The sequence below is a fragment of the Astatotilapia calliptera genome, chromosome 19, assembly GCF_900246225.1.
Source record: "Astatotilapia calliptera chromosome 19, fAstCal1.2, whole genome shotgun sequence".
NCBI lineage: Eukaryota > Metazoa > Chordata > Actinopteri > Cichliformes > Cichlidae > Astatotilapia > Astatotilapia calliptera.
In genome coordinates, this window is record NC_039320.1 from 2353597 (window position 1) to 2375406 (window position 21810).

General features: G+C 41.3%; 1 protein-coding gene across 3 annotated transcripts in view; it reads right to left on the bottom strand.

Moving 5' to 3' along the window:
• LOC113012693 (transcription factor IIIB 90 kDa subunit-like) overlaps window positions 1–21810 on the bottom strand; it is a 134642-nt gene that overhangs the window by 76104 nt on the left and 36728 nt on the right. For all 3 annotated transcript variants that reach the window (XM_026152993.1, XM_026152992.1, XM_026152994.1), the window contains 6 exons: window positions 18735–18884; window positions 15234–15327; window positions 14906–15032; window positions 13221–13260; window positions 12730–12822; window positions 10036–10359 (listed from right to left, as the gene is read on the bottom strand). In XM_026152993.1, coding sequence (XP_026008778.1) covers window positions 10036–10359; window positions 12730–12822; window positions 13221–13260; window positions 14906–15032; window positions 15234–15327; window positions 18735–18884 — 828 coding nt within the window. The remainder of the gene's footprint in view (window positions 1–10035; window positions 10360–12729; window positions 12823–13220; window positions 13261–14905; window positions 15033–15233; window positions 15328–18734; window positions 18885–21810) is intronic.

A 21810-nucleotide genomic window follows, 5' to 3' on the forward strand; every position in this document is an offset into this window, starting at 1 on the left:
TTGTTCAGACTACGTTTGGTCAAGAGTATGGCTAGCAACCTTCAATGAAAGAATGCACAGGTGCAAGAAACTACATCCCTGCTAATTAGTGTTAGGTAACAAACTAATAAAATAAAAATCTAGCAAACTATAAAACGACTAATGTGCCTGAGCTTTTGTGCAGTTCTTTGTTTCTCAGCTGTAACTGCTGTTTTTACCTGCTCAGTGATGAATGGTACAAGCAAGTAACCAGTATCAACTGATAGGGTATCCAGGCAGACTGGTAATTGGGGCTCATACTAAATAGTAGGGCTGCACGATTTCGCATAAAATGAGAATCACGATTTTTTTGGCTTAGAATTGAGATCACGATTCTCTCACGATTTTCTTTTCCAGTATAAATATTTATTGCGCTTATTAACTGCACATCAACTTCGTAACAGTTGAGACTGAACATAAAAACAATAAATATAAAAACAATAAATAAATATAAAAACAACAAATGTCTCACGTTTTGTTGTTGCCGCAAAATGTTGTACTGCTTGAAATTCCGTCTCCACCGTTGCTCGACGCTGCGTGTATAGAGCAGGTAGTGCAACAATAGAAAAATAGTTGCGGGACGGCACTGTGTAGCGTTTGTCTAGGGTGTTGATCATTTTCCTAAATCCCTCGTTTTGCACAGTGTTGATGGGAGCCATATCTTTGGTCAGGTGATAAGTGATAGCCTCCGTAATTTCTTTGTGCCTGCGGGAGTTCGACGGGTATAGGGAAGCGCTGTATAAGGTTCCCGTTACTGATGTTTGGGTGGTTGACCGGGACGGATTTTCTCCTGTCACTTTCTCGTCATCCCTGACGTGCTCTCCGTTGTTTTTTCCCTGCTAATGTTAGCATCACACGGCACAGCTTCTGTATCACGTGGTATAAAGCTCCGCCCTTGTCATTTGTTGAGCAGGAAGAGTGAGCGCTTGTTTTCTTGCAGAGTACGTCCCGGATCAAAATGCGGTACAATCGTCGTCGTCGTCTTTTTTTTTTTTTTTTTTTTTATAAATCGTTGTCATTTGGAAATGAGATCGCGATTTTCTAACGATTAATCGTGCAGCCCTACTAAATAGCCAGACTCACTCTTACTCTGTATGTCATACCTCTCTATCTGAGAAAAGAAAAAAAAACAGTGCTGTCATGTTTTAATTGTGAGATAAATCAATCATTACTTGGGTTGTTAGAAGGTCGCGCGCGCGTGTGTGTGTGTGTGTGTGTGTGTGTGTGTGTGTCTCAGCTTTTCCAACAACTCGCTTTAACTACTGAGATCTGTCCTTCACAAGACATTTGGTCACAGATTCATCTTTCCACACTTTGTCTTCTTTCAAAGTTTGACCCATTTTCAGCAAATGTGGTGCGAATCCTTCCAGTATCCAAACGCAGTTTCCTTTGTTTCGCAAATTCTGGTTTCAAAATCTTTGATAATACAGAAAAGGTGCATAAATGTTTTTAGGAAATGTTCTTTTCATTCCTAACCAGAAACAGTTAGAGGGAAAAACACTTAAGATGAAGCTCTCTCGATCGACGTTGGGAACACTTGTAGCTGCTGGGATCAAACCGGCGACCTCGTGGTTTGAAGGGCTGCCTCTCTGCTCATTAGCACAGCAACAACACAACACAAAGGAGCTCGCAGAGCTTTTTTCCACTTTACCACCTCAGCAGTCAGATGTGAAAGCATGGTGATGCTGAAACTGATGAGACTTTGCATTTCCTTTCATCCCTGAACAACTCCTCTGTGGACGGGGAAGAGATGAGACAGATGCTGCTCATTTAAAAGACTGTAATTGACTCAGCAGAGCTGCTGTCAGAGCAGAGATCTGTCGGAGAGCTTCGACTGCGCCCTGGAGTGCTCAGAGCCACGATTTACTGCAGCGATTGCTATTAGTGCAGACGATGGATGCAAGAAAATGTTTCAGGAGAACAAGTTCTTATCTGGGGAGCGATGTTGGTTTCCTTAAACAGCCTAACATCCCAAAAATGGCTGTGAAATAAAGTTAGGTCTTTGAAATGAAATGGATTCTTAAAAGTGCAAAAGGCCCTGCTAAAATCTAGAGTTTCGCTCACTTCAAACAGCTCTCTCCCCAGACGTTTGCAGGCAATAAAAACAGCAGAGTGGTTTGACAAGAGCTGTTCTCACCGAGGTAGTTAAGGTCAGGGCACACGTCATTGATTGAACTAAGTGCTCCGCTGAAAACAGTGTGCCTCAATCAATGCTGCCTCTAATGGCGCAGGTCAGAGTTCCCCGAAGACCTCGACTACGGGCGAATGTGACAAAGTCATCGGGGGGTGCTGGAGTCACGTTCCTTCTTCCGGCGCATTTGCTGGTCAGCCAGGCTGCTCTCGGGCTCACTTTGTCCTCTGATAGCACAAGTTAATGAAAATGCCATAACTCCGACAGGCTGTCAGTGACGGAGAGGAGTGAAACGAGGAGAGGCAGAATGGAGTTTAACTAGGAAGGCTGCCACCTCCCTTTCAGTAACACAAATGGATGGAGCACTCATACTCTCTCAGAAGGAAAGTCTTCTGTTGTTTGCACGAGCTCATGATTGCACATGGTTAATGAGAACTTTTACATCAGGGAGTTTAAACATACTTCTATAGTGAATCTTTTTACTTTTACTTGAGTAACGGGCCCAAACACTTGTTTCATCGCTTTGAAAAACAGTTATTCCACACAAACCCATTTGCAGGCTCTTGTGCTGTGCTACTGTTCATGTAATAAAGTACATCAGTAAGGCACAGCGCCAATTTTCCACACAATTCATTTCTGCCAATTATTATGATGTCCTGCAGTTCCCGCTGCCAAACCACTGAAAGAAAAAGTCCTGGAAACTCCCCTGAGGTCAGGCACTCGTAAGGTTCTTTAGGAGAGGCTCCGACTTTGTCCTTTATTCTCACCCCCCCGGAGAGCTCTACCGCACTGGCCTGTAGGTTAAATACCCAATAATAAGAATTGTAGCCTGTATTGTATTTGTGTGGATAGATCAGAGCAAGACAGTTTAGCCAGCTGAAGATTTATTTTTCTACTTTTTCATTCTTTGAGATGTCTGGGAAAAGCTTAAAAACCTCAGATTTCTTTCTTAGGGTTTGACAAAACTCTGAATAAATTTTCTTTGTAAGTAGGCTGGCTTTTTTGCTATTTTTTTTAAAAGTGACCTATGATGATAACTTCCAGCTCTCCGTTTTCATGGTACGGTTTTTACAAGAGTAGTTTTACAAAATAATCCTATAATAAGACAGATTATCTCAAAAAAAAAAAAAAAAAAAAAAAAAAAAAAAAGCCATTTCAGCTTCTCTCTCCCTTTAAGCCATTTTTCTTTTGACTGGCCGCCACGCCAAACACAAACGGTAGGTGGGCGGGGCTTCTGTGCCAACAGCCAGAGCTGTATGGCTGAGATGACCCCTCTGACATCATACAGTAGCAGAATATTTAGAGCCTCAGCTTTTGGTTTATGCTGTGAGTTACACACTGTCAATATACTGAATCACTGACAACCAAAGTGGGATTCTAAAAACTAACAAGGAAAAAAAAAAAATGCCAATGCGGGTAAGTACACAATCAAACCCAAGTGTGCTCTGTATCTCCATCTACCTTAAAACTAAAAAGATCAACTGGTGACTTTGTTCCAGACCATCTGCGTTTTCTTTTTACTTCGTTTCCTTTGCCGTTTCCCTTTTCCCGAGTGAATCCAAAATTACACCCTTTCACTTCCTCCAGTGCCCTGCCCTCCACTAACAATGTCCACAAAACCTACACACATACACACTGGAGTGTGCAGATGAAAGGCTCGGTCCTAATGACAAGGTACCCTGTCCACTTAATACTTCAAAGATTGAGGTTCTGCAGCAGAGGGAGGGGGAAGGGGGTCCACAACGCTCATGCAGCCCCTCCTGTATCCACCCCAATTAGCCAAAGCCTCAGATGAACCAGGACCAGCCTGCATTCACTAAACCTCTGTGTGTGTCCACCTCCAAGTAACAGGCCTCCAAACAAAAAACAAAGAGCTACATGATGGAGAGCTTTCGGCTAACACAGTAATTACGTCACATTTGTGTATGTAAGTCTACACGCAGCAGTCACACATACATCTACACCGTGTCAAACATTGGCAAACACCCGAAACCCAGAAATCAGGATGTTTTTTCCCCTCCCTTTCGCTGTATCTCAATGGCATCACAAAATTATACTAATTAGACTAATTACAGAGTAAAAGCATGACAGGTCGCTTTCAGGCAGTATTTTTAAATCCAACAGCAGCACAGTAAACATGGTGGAGGTTAAGTTTATTTTGTTTTTGCAAATCACGTGATTAAATAAGGTCAACTGTGGAAGCAGAAACGGGGACAGAAAACGCACAAACAGCACAGATTTTGGTGTGGATCTTGTGTAAGAGTCAAATCAAGTCTGAAAACCACTGCCACAAATGACGGTTTGTAACACTGTTAAAGTATTTAAACCTCCAGAGTAACCCGAAAGAAGGACACAGACCCCAGGGACTGAACGCCTCCCCTGTAATCACACAGCTCCCCGCTGAGGTCAGCCTCCACTCCCACCAGCCAACCATTAAACCCTTCAATCATGCCCCATTTTTCATTTTTAATGGCAACTTTGTCATTCATGGCCACATCCGATGAGCCTCGCGACAATAATCGAGTAAGATGACTCAAACTAACGTCACTCCATAACAAAGCCAATAAAGACGGAGACACATTTACAATTAACATAAGCGCTTATGATTCAGAGCGCTGTAATTCACTGCAGTTGTGGCTTTTCTCACTCTGAACCTCACCACGGTCGCAGATTTCCCCACGATAGGATGACATCAGTGGGATTATTGGGGACGTCTTCATCAGGTTAATGGCTGGTTTGACCCAAGCTATGGAGACCTTCTCATGGACCACAAATATTCAGATTGTGTTCATGTGTTTAAGGTGATAATCTTCATGTATCACAGCCACAGGCACTTCATTTACATTTTAGACATGTAGTGGAGTCTTCTCCACATTTCTGAAAATGGGCCATGTTTCACAAAAGCTTGTGGAACCAACCGTGGACGAAATTCTTAGAAAATGTTCATCTTTTTGTTAATTAATCTTCTCCATTAACCATGAAAAAGCCTGAACCATGAAATAGCTGCCAGAAAATTATATTTTCATGATAATAGAGTTCATGCCCTGAACCTTCTGAAAAGTCACAAGAATTAAATATATTTTTCTTACATGAACTTTAATTTGTAACATATTTGCTACCATCAAGCATTCTTCCACTTTTTTGCAATTTATTGCTTAAAGAATGTATTGTGAAATAATAAAAATGGAGAATCTTACTGATGTAGAAGTCTCAAAACAGGGTAATGAAAAGTGTTGACATTATTTTGTTCAAGCTGAGATATTAGCTCTCTAAAGTTACTTATATCTACCAACACAGAGAACTGCTGACTGTACAATAAGCCTACTCTTCAGTCTAACAGTACAGATGGTGTTGATGCTCCGTCAATGCTCCAATTAAGCCCAGATGGAAAAACATCTGAAAAACATGAGTTTTGTGCAGATGTTCATCCGTCAGATATCTCAAACTTCCGACCTGAATGCTATCGTGCTAGCATGATTAGCTTTTAAAGTGGCAGACGTGCGATCTTCATGAATCTTGCACGTTAACTTGCATCCTGTGATTTAATGGCTACTTAAGTGGAGTTTGCACTGAATAAAAATGTAACACGTTCCAAATCATTATTCATGAATAATCATAATTATTCAGTTCATTTGTCCAAGATGAGTGTGTCCTAAGAGAGAGGAAGACAGTGTTACTGACAGACTAAGAGATAAGCACATCCACCATGAAATTGGTTCTAAATGCAGCATTTTGCGCTTTAGCCACCACGTTAGTTTCACTGGAGGCAGAATTAATCAAATTTGGTTGAGTGTAGAGTGCTAACTTATCTGCTAATGCTAGCAACCTTGCTCTTCAATCCACTTTCTCACTCAGTATGTGTTAACAGACCTCTCTGCACTGAATCGTACTTGTTATTAATCTCTGTCTCTCTTCCACAGCATGTCTTTTATCCTGTCTTCCTTCTCTCACCCCAACCGGTTGGAGCAGATGGCCCCGCCCCTCCCTGAGCCTGGTTCTGTCGGAGGTTTCTTCCTGTTAAAAGGGAGTTTTTCCTTCCCACTCTTGCCAAAGTGCTTGCTCATAGGGGGTCATATGATTGTTCGGTTTTTCTCTGTGTTTATTATTGTAGGGCCTACCTTACAATATAAAACGCCTGACACTCACATTTGTAAATTAGTGCTAAAACTTAAAATAAAAGAATTCACTACCCAAAACTGGAGTGCAAAGTTCGATACAAGAATAATTCAAGAAGATATTTCTAACCTATAGCACACACATGTCAGAGGTCCAGTTCAGTGACTCCAGAGTTGCAGTGGCAGCCAGCTCAATGTACATGTACAACTAAATTATCCAGTAACCAGATGATGATTTATAAAAAGTAAATCATGTTCTGCATGGTTATTAATGGTTGTTATGACACAAGAAACTATCCATAGAGGCCAACCAACTCTTCAGAGCTGTAAAGTTGGGTATTTTAACTCTAAGGACTGACTGTCTCAAGTGTGAGTTAGTGGAGCTGCAGTTTTTGGCACTTCATTTGTTCGGCCGTGGAGGTTCCCACTTGGTGTTCCCATCTTTACAATCTAAAACTGTATTTGCCCTGCTGACTTTAATGTTTCATTTAAAAGGAAAGTCCACTGTGAAATTTAACACTCCCTTTTGCCCGAGAAGCTTTTTATCCAGCTAGATTGTTTCGTGCCGAGTTGTCCAGTTTTGGAGAAAAGCACAACAAGCCTCTCTCATGCCGATTGTAGTTTGGTAGTAAGAAACTACACAAAAATACACAAGGTTTATGGATTTTTCCCCAACAGGGTTGAAATTTCTGGAAAGACTTATAGTGCTTCTGAGTTCTTAGTGCCTCAAGGCAAAGACCATTTAGTTTCATTATATTTGAGAGAAGATCGACATGTCATTATCTCCCAAACCAGCAAAAAACAGTCTAGATGGACAATTTGGGCCAAGTAGTTCAAGTCAAGTAAGTTTTGTTTTGTTTCTTTTTTAAGAGCAGTATCTGATTCCCTTAACTATTATATTAAGTATTATAGCCAACCGCATTCTTTTTTACCGTTTTGAGTTTTCACGGTACTTTTGGCTGCTCCTTTAATTCCTCCTCATCAGGATGGATCTGTTGATTGGGTACAGATTTTACACTGGATGGCATTCCTAATGTAACCCTCCCATTTATCCAGGCCAGACAGATACTAGGAGTGCAATAGTTTGTGATTCATGAGGCTGGGTTTGTGTCCCGTCCCACTCTTGAATCGGGGCTCTGTTACACCCAAGGTGAATTTACCTGCTACTCCATCACTGAGCCAAGTTTTAAGTTTTCAAAATAAAACATAATTTACACATTTATTTTGCTTTTCCTACTATATCAAGCCACTGTTCCAAAACAGAGGTGAATATAAAGCCATGATTTTTTAATGTGTTACAACCCTTTGGTCAATCCCTATTCTTAACAATATGAATCACAGACAGTTGGCTATCCTCTTTGGCCCCACCAAAACTTGACATTTAAAGGGTACTTGGTCTTAAGTGCTGTTCAGGGAAATAAATGTAAAAATTTAAGAGCATTTGTCGAGAAAAAGTCTCAGAAATGACTTTTAAAGGGGACCTAGGTCAATATTTATGGTCACAAAAAAGCTTCTGCTGAGATTCAAACCTTCTGACCTTTAAGGTGCATGATGTTCTCTGAACATAAAGCCACGTCATAACCTCTCCTACCCCCCCAATCAATCAAAACACTTCACCTTCCACTCTTAGCCTCTCATGACTCCCCCGTCCTCCCATTCAGAGCTGTAAAAACAGGCTTTTACATCAGAACAGATGCAGCATCATGGCACCATTACACTGCATCCATCAACACCTCTGTGCACCCAGCTAAGAAGGGGTGGGGGTGCAGTGCATCCTACTCGTGTAATTAAGTAATTACACACAATGTATGATGGATTCCTGTAATGGTTTATTTTTGAAACTGTTAATAAGTCAAATTGACTGAGGGTGTAATCAGATGTATGATCTGTTGGCTCTTTTTTCATGAATACTGGAGAACACTCGAGTAGTTTAGTTTTAATTCTATTTAATTTTATTTATATAGCATTAGATCACAACAACAGTTGCAACGAGGTTTATATTGTAAAATAAAGATGCTGCAATGATCGAGAGAAAAACCCCAGCAATCAAATGATCCTCTTTGAAGAAGCACTTTGGCAAGAGTGGGAAGGAAAAACTCCCTTTTAACAGGAAGAGACCTCCAGCAGAACCAGGCTTTTACATGTGAAAGACTTTATAACACAGACAAGTTTTATAAAGACTTTATAATTTCTAAACAGAAGCTGCAAAAATAAACTGGCTGAAATTATTTCAGCAACAGATTCAAGTATTCATGCTGAACTAAAGGTGGAAAAGTGTTCGTGTCACCGACAAAAAGTTCAGTTTGGAGTACACATGCTTTATTTTTATGTCCTTTAGGTTTTCTACGTTCATTTCTATTATGCCTAGGTTGCCATTATAATTCTTTGTTATTAGATCCCCCTTGTGTATTCAACCCCTGTGTTAAGTCTCCCTCACCTTCATGTGTTTCATGTCTGCGTGTCTTGTGTTGTCAAGTTCTTGTTGTCATGTCATTATGTTTCCTGTTTTATTTTGAAGAGGTCTTGTGTTCCTTTGTTCAGCGTGTTTGGTTTTACTCCCCCCCCCCCCGGTGGCGTCGTTATGTTCATTCTTATCAGCCGTTTCCCCGGGTGTTTCCACTTCCTCTGATCACCTCATGTTTGCATTTAGTCTGTGTGTTTCCAGTCATTCGTGTTCAGGTCGTCTGCTAAGTTCACGTCATGTTTCCAGGTATTCACGTATTCTTGTCAGGTTTTCCATTCTTCCAGGTTTCCTCCCAGTTTAGGGTTTAGTTTAGCGTTGTCATTGATTTTGTCTTTTGTTTTGTACTTATTCATCATCCACTATAAATATATCGCTTTCTGTTAAAAGTTATCGCTTTGCGTGTCTGCACTTGGGTCCCCTTCCTCACTCCATACAGTCTGCCTCAGCCAGACTGTGACAATGCAGATGATGACTAGAAGTGTCAGAAAAGACCAGGAGACTAACTTGGCTCAATATCACTTCTAAAAAAAATAAACAAATAAGAAAAAAAAATAAAAATAACAGGCACGGCTCAAAAATGAAAATCGGGAGTGCAAAATTATCCAAATAAACATGTTTAAATGTCGTTTCTGGAGAGAAATGGTTCAAAGTCCCTCAAATAAACAAAACACTACAACAACATGAACATTTTTGATCTCCAGTGTCCTCGAGGGTTCAGACATATAGCAAACACATCCTCCCACACATTCGAAAAGAAAAGGTAACGCAGAACAGGAGACATTTCAAACACAGCACAGCCTATTTCATTCATAGAGCCCAGTTAATTACTGCAATTAAACCTGAGAGAGCATCCTTTAACATGATTATGGATTATTATGGTGATACTGAACGTACGAGACACAGTCAAGGATGAATGATATCACTGCAGCACTCTGAATCAGATCATTCTCAAGGGTACACCTGCTTTTATAAAGACGTTTGCTGAGGCAGACGATATAATGCCTGACGTCTCGTCTTAAACGCACCGCCGTCTTCAAATTGCTTTTTAAACTACTGTTTGCACAGTCAGGGTTTATTAAGCTTCTACTTGTCTTGGATCATTTTTATGGCACATTAAATGCAGTGTAACAAGGCAGGAACAAATAAGGTTAAAGAAAATAAATCTAAAATGTTGGTCGCATACGAAACTTGACACGACAAACAAATGAGATTATAACAGAAATCAGCAATAATCTCATGTCCGATGTTGCAAATAAATAAAGAAAAAGGATGGAGCTATTCCAAGATGATAAATAACTTGTACTTACCGTTCTCCTTCTCGTCTGTGACACAGCTGCTGATGGACTCTGAGAGGCCCAGTGTGGCTGATGAGGGCATCGATCCCAGGAGGAACGCCAGCGATGGGGCTTTTCTCTGTGGGAAGTCCCCGTCGTCCTCTTGCTCCTGGTTCCCCTCCTCGTCTTCTGGTCTCTTCTGCTCCAGTTTTATCAGAGCCTCCAGTGTGAGCTCGTTAAGGTCTTTGCCAAAGTGCTTGGCCACAGCTCGAAGCTCATCTTCGTCTTCTGGTTCCTCGTCGTCCACCAGCTTCGATGACATGGAGAGAATGTTGTTTTTGTCATCATTTTCCAAATCTGTGGAGCAGGACAAACGTGGGGATGTGTCATTCATTTACCACTTTGTGTGCAAAGTCTTTATGCTAAGCTATTTAGATAATTGGACGATAAACAACACACTGAAAGCTTTTAACTTTTGTCACCATGTTTATTAAAATGTAAACACACAAACGTGTCTGGACAAGGCGACTGAAACAACCATTCATGTGTGTCAGCTTAACAGCATATAGGGATGCAGTTATAATGCTATAATAACCGGCAGGTGACTTGTTTAATTCTCAGACTCACAATAAAATAAAATAAAACATCTGTCCTTGAAAAAATTCCCACTTTTACTTTGCTTCATTTTATGTAGTTCGTAACTCCTGAGTATTCCCTGAAGATTAATAAGACTGCATAATTGTACACCATAGTTAGAGTTTTCAAATTAAACATAATTTAGTGGAAAAAAACAAACCCACATTTTCCAGCACACTGAAAGCAGCCACAGCAGTTAAAGGGTCAAGATACTGATCTAAAATCCCACAAGTGCAGGGAATTTATTCGGCTTCCCGAGTCGCAGAAGATGGAATGGTGATAAATATTCATATTCTGACAAAGTAATTGGGATCATAGTTGTGGCTGTCCTGCTACCTAATTAAAATGTGTCCTTTAATCAGCCATAATTAAAATGTCCCCTCACAGGCTCGAGACCTCAAATCGGGAAATCAACTCGGTCTGAGAAGAAATGAACTGCTGCCGGATTTGAAAGCGTCACGGCAGCTGGAAGAACAACATGCCTGAAATCAGTGACAGACCTGCGACCCCCCCACTGCGTAGAAACAGAGGGATACTGGGGCTTGTTTGTGTGCGAGGAAGAAAGACAGACTGAGGCTGAGATAAAGAGCCAAAGGTAGAAAGAGATAAAGGGTGAGAGCAACAGGGAGTGCAGTCTGCTGTGTCTTATTTTTCCTGGGTGGGCCTGTGTGGGCCTTTCACAAACAGCAGCTCAGAGTTCTCGTCCTGCCCGAGTGAGCGACAGAAAGACAAATAAAAGCGTCATCCCGCATTAACGCAGCGGTGTTTCCCCTCTGATATCTGGATTTGGGCGTCCCACTCAACCTAATCAGCAGCAGCTTCTATTATTGCTGCTGCATTCACTCGCTGACACGTCGGCTCGGTGTTCAGAATTCACGCTACGAGATGTTCGCTTGCAAATCGGTAGCCGCACTAGCAGCTAAACGCTCAAACACTGTTTAACAGACAAAATGCCGAGAGACAGCTTTTCTATCCTTAGCTCCAGACCGGTCATGGTGCCATTTTTTAAATGGTTATTTTATTATAATCCAAGGTCAATGGTTTTATCTTCAATACAGAATGTAGTGCCTTCATAGTTGGCTTTTCAGGCCTGCGTCACTCAAATATCACGTTTAACCTTAATACTGCACCACAAACTCAACTCATGCACCTTAAACATGAGTTTAAGGTCTATACAAAGAATATAATATGAATAAATAAATAAATAAATAAATAAAACCCTCTTTAACTAGGGCCCCTGGCAATAAATCCACTGTGGTCTGCTCACCATCATACAACAATGAGACGCCAATAAAGAACTAAATAAACTTATAGAATGGTAACAAGTTATGAGTGGGAACATAAATATAAATAAACGTAGCACAGAAAGAAAAGACATTTGTGTCTGCTCAGTTATTTCTTTGTTGTAACAATGCTACACTCACAGCTGCTGACCAGTATGATCAGGTGGTACCAGGCTGCTGTGGCAGTGTACGGTTCCTCCACATGCTACTGAGGTCCCAGCTTGTTAAACGCCCGTATGTCTCGTTTCTTCGGACTTCAATCATCCAATCCAACAAACAAACCCAACAAATAGCAGAATAAACTGTTTGGCAAGTGTTTCATGGTCACAACCCACATACTCAACCTTGCTGAACAATGGATTTTACTTACAAATGTGGCACCGTTTAAGGCTTTCCAGCAGTATAAGATATTATTTCCTATTAAGATATTTCCTTAGAGGTCAAATTCAAACTGTCCCTGTGAAAATTGGGATTTGCATTTTTTACCACAGAGCCAAAGCTCCAGAGCAAACCTGTCTCCTGACATACCAGAGTACAACCTCGGAAGAATATGGACAGCAAATCAGACTTTAGTTGGTCACACTGTCTGGATTCTCAGGCTTTTAAAAAACACTCCATACATACAGTGCTGCTGCAAAAAAAATATGCATTAGCCAACATAAGCAAGCAGCAGTGTTCAGTCACTGAAAGGTCCACCACTAAAAACCTCCCAAACCTCCAGAAAACCCTGCGTGGAGCAGAGCAAGGTCTTGTTTACCCCAGCACATAAACAGCTGAGGACATGAGAAGGGTTTCTGAAATCACTCACCTCCCTTAGCATAGGCAGCGTACACTCCTCTTAGTTTGGGTCTGCTGCTCTCCAGCTCTGCATCTATTTCTTCCTGGTATTCCTGAATTTCACCTGTTGAAGGTGTAAAACAATGTCAAAGGAACTCTTCCATAAAGACTTAGATTGCGTGATTCTCTAGGGCTTTCTAGGCTAACCCATTCAATTATATTTCTCATAGTCCCATAATTACAGCACAATATGTTAGCAGTGTAACATAATGCAAGGTTAATTACAAGTTGTACGGAGCCTAAATCATGTCCTCTATTTATGTTTTCTTTGCTTTAACCACATCCAACACTGATCTGCTTTTAGTCGAGGTCAACAAACACCAACAAGAAAACAACAACAACATGTAACCAAATGTCCATCTTCAACACACAAACTTTTCTGAAAACTTAACAAAATAAAAGAAACTTGAGCCAGGACTTTGTGTCTGTGGTGGCAAACAGACAGCGACGAGACATTCATACCTTCGACGTCATCCATTTTTTTCTTGATCTCAATCTCCAGCTACAGCGAGGGAGAGAAAAGAGAGGGTTTGGATGAGACAATGAAAGTAGCTTCCTCTCTAATAGTGGCTACAGGGTGAAACGATCGCTGAATAAAACCTCTTAGAATAAAAGAAGGTTATAACACGAGGGCTCTGGGGTGGTTGACGGCAGCACCCTTTGCTCTCAGAGTGCTTTTTCCTCCCCGGTGTATAACGTGCGTGAGTTTGATTTGATGTTGCTGGTGTGAGACTCGACTAAAGAACAGCACTCTGTGAGTACTTTCACAAAGCTTTTACATTAACTCCAATGTTTCCTCTTTTTTACATTATGGCATGAGAAAGGTCAGCTCATTACTGGGCAAAAGCTCCACCAGTAAAGTCAGATCAGTAAAAAAAAAATTACCACTTTTTAACTTTTGGCCACATCTCACAGCTTTTGTTTGTTAAAGCCGGGTGAAAAACAAGTACGCTCCGACTCTCTGAAGCCCATCTGTCAGTTTCCACAAAGAAAAACCCAAGATCTTGAGAATTTGCTGCTGTCAGGCTACAGTTTACAGTTTTTGTGGCCAAGAATGAACAAACTGCTGTAAACGTCTCCAGAAAGCAACGACTCTTTTTAATGATACCTAATTTTTAACAGAAATCGCCACCGCATTCATCAAACATCAACAATATTGATATGGAGAATACTCAGATTTCATTTTTCAAATCATGATTATGATAAATCCTAGTACGAAGTGTCACCTGAACTGGGTTAATGCAGTAACAGCCTTTCAAGTAATAAAGCCTTTTTCATCTCCGATTAACGAGCTGGTCGTCTTCAATCATGAGCCCAATACGACACCTTCACATGTTAACTTCATTTCATCGGCCTTTTTTAAAGTAACATTTTCCAGCCTTACAATCACATTGTATTTAATTAAATGGCAGGCTGGCCAGACGTCACGCTGTGGAAATGTCCCAAGAGTGAGGTGATTCCTCTTGAAGGCTGGCATTAGACAGAAAAATGAAGACGTTAACCTCTGCAATGAGTAATCATCACGCCATGTATGATGAATGGGAGTCGCATGCAGTTAGCTCAAGTTTCATTAGCTCTGCTTGCAGGTCAGTCCATTTTTTGTTGTGCAAAATCCCTTTAGAATACTAGAAGGAATAAAGCAAAGTAAAACTTCTATTGTGAAATACTTTTTACTCAAATAATGGTGAGTGGGGAAAAAAGGACTTTTAAACCCCCAAAACCACTGAAGTACAGAAGCTATATGGAATTTAAGACCTGAAAATTAGGCACCAGATATATTCTACACGCACTCACCCCTAAATCATCAGGCATGTCTCCTGTTATCTGTTAAAGCAACAAGTATGTGGGACAATGCCTTAAAAAGAGCACGATGGCCTTTTACAGAGCCCACAAAGTGTGAGGACACCGACAACACTGATGCTGTTAGTTTAGAGGTTAATACCCTTCATCCATTATTGGGGAAAGCCTGAGGGCTGTATGTCACCATCAAGATAATAAAGGATGAAATTTTAATATTCCCTGTGGAGGGATGAATGGGTCATTTCATGAGTAATTGAGTTGATCAGAATTGATGCGCATGTGCGTTTCTAATGCTATGGCACATTAATTGGGGTGAATTGAAGGCTGAGGTTTGTGTGGAAAAACACCTGCTGGGCTTTCTTCTTCTTTAGTCCGGCTGTGTAGCAGGGCGGGTCACACTCTTGGTCCAGATCCACCTTCATGAACTCCTCGATGGTGAGCTGGCTGGTCGGCGTGTCCTCAAACTCTGTCAGTCTAACGCAAAGTGGCGTTACAAGGCAAAAGATAAGTTAGGTAATTAAGATCCAACTAAACATCTGGGCTGATCATCTGGACCAGCAGAACTTTTAAAGAAGGAACTTCTGCTGCTCATTTTGGCAAAAACAGACAAATCCCATAAACTTCGAGCCTCCACAGCCGGGATTTTCTACCAAATCACAAACTTTGATCGCCCACCTTTTTCTCAGCGTGGATTCGCACACTTTGACGATGTTGACTATTTCTTTGACAGTGCGCCGAAAGTCATGTAGTCGAGCAGCTACAAGAAGGGCTGGAAACAAACAAGCAAACACACACAGGGATGAGATTTAACCAGAATCTGCACAGAAGCAATAACAAAACGTGTGTCCGTGTATGATTAGAGAAAAGGCCGAGATGTGACTAAACACTAAAAAAAAAAAAAAAGTTATGCGCTTATGGTTTTAGGCACTTTTAGATGTGCACCTTAAACAGTGAAGAGGAGCCAACAAGACGGGGGCACCTCAGAGCCAACAAATCCACCCCCACATTAAAAAAAGGAGAAACAACAACGCTAATATTATGCAATGAATTGCAGTGTGAGCCTTGAAGGGGAACAGTTATGTAACTGTCATTAGACTTGCCTCGCTCAAGAGCCTGTTAAAAGATAGATGCGTGCTTCCACTTCCACATGCACACTTCTAACAGCCTTGAGGAGTGAAGTGGTGGCTTTTTAGCTCCGCTGAGGACTTTCTCAAACATTTTTCATCGCCATTACCTTAAAAACCACACGACTTCAGATTTGCAAGTTTTCCTTGCTGAATACATTCATCGCTTCGCATTCACAAGCTCTTTGCCCTTGAAATCACAAGAAGCAACTTATAAACTCGTCTCTCCTGGCACAAACTTTTTTTTGCATATGTTTAAAACCGTCAACAGTGATATTTGCATCATATTTAGGAACAAACTTTTCCTTCTTCCATTTGAGTGTTTCCTTCTCAAAGATTTATGATGAGTAATTAAATATTAAGGTAATCCAGCAGAGTAACAGAGAAAGATGAAAACTGAAACCATGGGAGTAAACATGCAGGGAGCAGCAGAAGGCGGCGATTCGATTTCAGGACGTCTTAGCAGGTAATGCACAAAGCCTCAATGTACTGGGCTTTGTAGCAATCACAACACAATAAGGAAGGAAGGCCTTTGAGTTCAGCTGTTTAATATAAACTGCACCACCAAAGTCCCGTAAAGACGATGACGTACCTGGTGGGAAACCAAAACCTCACACGCTGCAGCCAGCTTAGACAGGTGCTGGCAGGATCGGCTTTCCCACAGGTTTCACTGGCAGGTGACCAAAAGATCCACAGTAGGAACACTCAGCAAGGCTGCAAACACTGCGAGAGGTGCAGCTGACTGTTAGCGTGCAGCACCCGTGAATAAACGATGCTCGTCTTTGGTTAATATAATCTAATGTTCTCATTTTATAAGACTGCACCTATGGTGTCAATCTGAAAATCATCGGTGACTTTGCACTTGAGTCATTGCAATCAACTCCAGAAGCTTCTCAGATAAGGCGTGAAACATCTTCATGAACTTAAAGAGGTTCAGTCGCTTTTCTTTTCAAGCTCCATTGAAAACTTAGAGTTTTCAGAAAACCTGACCTCTAACCTTGACCTTGAGGTCAGGGTCACCAAGACTCGACCAAGTTATCGTGTCCACACCCGGCGGGGTGATTACACTACCCCCATCAGCATTTAGAGCTGAAAGATAAAAACTGGACTTTTAAAAACTTAAAACTAACTGAAATGACTTTGTGAACTTAGAAAAGTAACTGAATCATGTATCATTTATTAACTGTCCAGCACCGTTCTGATATTTGGACCAGGTATCAGTCCAATAGTGCCTCAAAAGCTAGATGGGGTATCCAGAGCGGATCGACGCACTTCAGGTCTACATTGCTCTGTGTACTGTGCTGCATGTCAGCAGGAGTGCAGCAGCTGCTAAGGGGAGAAGTAGACTAGCGCAGAGTTAGCCAACAGCAAAGACTCAGAAGTTGGAGGCATTTCCCTCCTGCTACAACAACACGTTCTTCATGCTTCAGGCAACAGAGCTCCAACAACAGAGCTCTCTTTATCTCCCACTTTTCGTCTGTACTGTTGGAGTTCACACTTGTTTGGAAGTTTTCATCCCAGTGCACTAACACAACTGTTATCCTTTGTCACCAGCGTCAAATCTCCTCCACTACTCACGTGTGACGAGTACACCGACAGTAAAATCAAGAGCAGAGAGAGGAGAAACCAGCTCGAACGCAAACGACAGCAAAGACTCTCACATTAAGCTGAAATGAAACAAGTGCAAATAAAACAAGAAGCGGTCAGAGAGCACAAACCTGCACTAACTCTCTGGGCAGTATTTACTTTTAAGGGAAGACTATTGTAATTTGTATATATTCATTTATTTTTCTTTGTTTTTTAAAAACATACCTTAAGAAGTTTGTAGTGCAGTAAAAATCAGATAAAGGCAACATGACAGATTTACTTTTCATGGGTAATAGCTATTGATTTGTAAATAACTAGACATGAATAACCTTATTAGATAATATTATACTACAGTATATTAATAACTATACAGGCAGCTCATTCTGCTTCTCTTAACAATACTTTATAGATATAAAACATTTTGGGATCGAATTTAAAAAGGTTGACCTGGAAGATGTTGGTGGATGTGAGCCAAATGTTAATGGGTTGGTAACATGACCCCACTCTACACCCCTACAAAGCTTTATGAGAATTCATTCAAAACCTTTTGAGTTATCGTGTTAGACACTGCCAAAAACCTTCTAATATGTTAAAAGCGCTGTGGGAAGATTTGACACTTTCCAAACACATCACTCTGGACAGGTTTTACAGCTCTCTTTGGAGAGTTAACAGACAGGTATCGCGTTTGCAACCAAAAATCTTCATGTAGTTGGAAGAGTGGGATGCTAAGACATAAAGCTTATACAGAGACGTTCTCAGCATTTAGAAAAAAATGCTGAAAACCACTAAAACTGGCAGGAAGACAAGTTTCTATGAAACAACTCGTGCTGACAGGCATCTTTCAGCTCAGGCTGCCTAACCTGGGAATCATGTCGTGATAACACGATAACCCAGACAGCGAGAGAAATAAACTGTTTGTGTGTGAGCCTCCAAGCATCAAAGGCCAGGAGGGCTTAAGTGCACGGAACAAATCTCATGGTAAAAATTAGTCATAATTAGTAGTGTAAGCATGCACAGTGTGAACCTGGGAACCACTGCTTTCTGTCAAAATATAGCAGTCAGATACATCCTTGTGTTAGAGCTCTGAAGGTGCATGCAGCCCTTCTTACACTGATCTATAGCTGCCCCATGAGTGCATCTGCTTACATTCACTTCCTTATCACACTGATCAAGTCACCAGGAAAATGTGGCAAAATTAAAATTTCTTTTATTATTCCCTGTCAGAGAGAATGAGCCTCTTGTACTGCACTAAAACATGTAACAAAGCGTTCCGGTCACTGATCGGCTCTCTGAGAAACTGAGGTTAAAGCATCTTGATTAAGGGCACCTTGACTTTCCAGCAGAGAGCATTAATCACTTTCTTTCCTCAGATTTTCAGTCCCGCTGCTCAGAGCCTCGGGGCTGCTACCAGCACCCCTCCTGCGAATTGAAGAAGATACCCAGTGCTGCTTCAGCTTGTAGTTACCTGCTCCACAGAGTCCCGACGGCCTTCGCCCCGTGTGCATCCAGTCCCTCTTCATCCTCTGCACCAGACGCAGCGCCGTCATGGAGACCTCGCGGGTCTTATCGCCAAATTCCAGCATTTGGGCAAAACGGGGAATATAAAGGCACGGGTCTGGTGGCAAAAGGAAAGTTTTTTTTTTCCCCCAAGTTAATCACAAGGACAGCCTTAAAAATGTACAACAATGCCTCTGTACTCCCCCCACTGTACTTTTCTTTGGTACAGCCGAGTTCTCAAAGTCAACATAATAATGCAACACTGTGGACGCTATACATCCACAGTTCATAGTATAGCATCAAGGAACCATTCAGGTTTTCTATGCCCTCATCTCCATTCATAATATGCCAAAGTAAAAACATAGATAAACAATTAAAATGACAAAGTTCTTGTTTCTACTATAATTTCTGATTTTTACAGTGAAACAAAAAACGATATTCTGTTAGTGAACAAAACGTTTCCTTTTTGTGATTCATTTTGTTTATACACCACATTCATTCATTATTTATAATCTCTGACTCTGTTCCACAGTGTGTCTCTCGTCCTGTCTCCCTCCCCCCTCAGACGGTCATGGCAGATGGCCGCCCCTCCCTGCGCCTGGTTCTCCTGGAGGCTTATTCCTGTTAGAAGGGAGTTTTTCCTTCTCACTGTCGCCAAGTGCTTGTTCATAAGGTGTCATCTGATTGGTGGGATTTTCTCTATATTATGCAGGGAGGTTACCTTACAACACAGCTAACAGTAAAACTTTACATTCAGACATTTATTTTAAATTCATTTCAAGCTTCTGTGTGCACCACTTTAAAAATATATAACCGTTTGAAAAAGATTCTTTTTGATACGGCCTTTATAAAGCCCCTTGAGGTGATTTTTGCTGTGATTTGAAGCTATATTAATAAAACTAAAATTGAACTGAAGTGAATATTTTAGATGAGCCTAATCTGAAGCTGTAGGCCAATCAAAGAGAAGACTTTTTCTCACACTGGGTGGAACGCACAAAAGACTTCAGGGTTGTTTGACTGTTTGACGTTAAGGAGCTAATTTTGAAGGTTGTGAACTAAATGTGCTCATGCCTGATGATCATGCGCAGCTCTGTGAGGAGATGCCACCATCCTGTTTCATGCTTCATCGTCATCTATGATGCCCTTCACCTTTGCCTCCTAACCTGACATCATTGTTGTTGTTGATACCTCAGCTGCTATTTTTCAAAGGTGATTTGATGATACTGCCCATCACCTTTCTGAGGAATGAGCAGCTCCTGTATGTAATCTAAAGCAACTGCAGCACGCTACACAGTTTATGAGTGTAAGTATCCTATTTAACATTTGTTTCGTGTTTGACTGATTGGAGAAGATAAACTGCGGGAAAGTCAAGGCCACTGTGCTCAAGTTTAATTCAGCTTCTCTCCAACCATGGAGCCAGAGGCCTCTCCTGATGGCACTTTAGCCAGAGCTCTGTCCAATAAACTGCTGCTCGCGTGCCCATGGATTTTTGTTTACAAGCCCTGGTTTGTGTGAACAGTAAACAGACCAAAATGCCAGAGCGAGTACACTTTTCCTCTCTTAGGCCAAAAGAAAAAAAAAGAAAAGGGAAAAAAAAATGACCAAAATCCAGCCTGAAACACATCCAGATCTCAACTTACTACCACCTGTGAGCTTCCCACTAAAACCAGTTTCTGACTGCTGGCTGCTAATTAGCTCCACTGGAGGACTGGAGGATTAGCATTTAGCTTGAGTGCACCTCGAAGCAGCCTGTTTCTCATTCAGCGACTCCATCCACATTTTCTCAGCTGGCGAAAGGATTTGGATGGGCAATCATCCAATCGCAAGCTCACTCCTTAAACTTTCTGCTCGCTTCTTCTGTCTCTGAGAGACTTGTACAGTTTTGTATGTCATAAACTTTATGCGAAATACTTTTTAAAAACATCACGACCACCTGCTTTTACCATGAAACTGCCTGGCAGGTGGCCCGTTTGCCTTTAGTCGCTTTTTATTGTGAAAAATGATTTTACCATGCTCTGAAATCCAGTTTAAAACTCAAATGAGGAGAAATCCGGTTCCCACTGTAGCCTGAAGACTAAAAGTCGAGTTTTGTGCCCCGACTGTGTCAAATACCTTTTGAAGTCAGAGGCTCTGTTTAAAGAGCAGCCCAGTGGAAAGCTGGTAGAGCCAGCTGGTAATAAGATCCAGGCTGATCCCTTCCCCCCTCTGCACCGTGTAATGATACGTGTGCAGAGCTGGCCATCACTGCTCCAACTTTTTACTCGGTGTCTGTAAACTCAAAACCAGGCTGTTAAAATAGGTTGTTTAAGAAAAAAAAAAAAAACAGCCCAAATCCTCTTTCACCGTTGAATATAATCAATCTGTGATGCTCAAACAGCCCAGGAGTCTTTCTGTGATGGAGTGCTGTAGTTTACCTTTTTCGTGTAGCCACTTTACCTCAACCTGCCTCGCCTCTATTCCCCCAAATTACTTCGACCACCCCCAGAGAAGGGCCGCGAACTTGCTCCTTTCAATCAAATGTGGGAGCAGGGCTTCATGAATAGCATTAAAGTGTTATCATTCAGTCATGGGGAAGCTGCACCCTTCCCTCAACCCCCAAAACTGCAATGGCTCTCTATTCTAGTTTGTGTTACTCTGGGTACAGGACTCCGTCTCTCTAATAAATCCTTCTGTGTGTGATTGATGAACGACAGTACAAGACGGCAGCACTACAGTGCGACCTAAAGCCTAATAAAATTTCATAAATCATTTTCTGGTCTTCAACTCCACTGAAGCTAAATCGCCGTACATGATATCGTGCTGTTGGTTTGATCACTTACTTCACAAATGACCAGAATTAGACGTCAAGCAGCTTTTAGGAATTTACAATGTAGCAAACAAACAGAAAGTTTTGCTAATACTGTTACATTTATACTAGTTTGTTAGACACTTTATATTGATATACTGCAAGGCACTGTTAATTTTGATTTTGTTGCAGGCATAATTTAGGCATCTAATTTTTTTGTTTTAGTTGACTATAGTAGACTAAAACTAAAGTTGAGTCA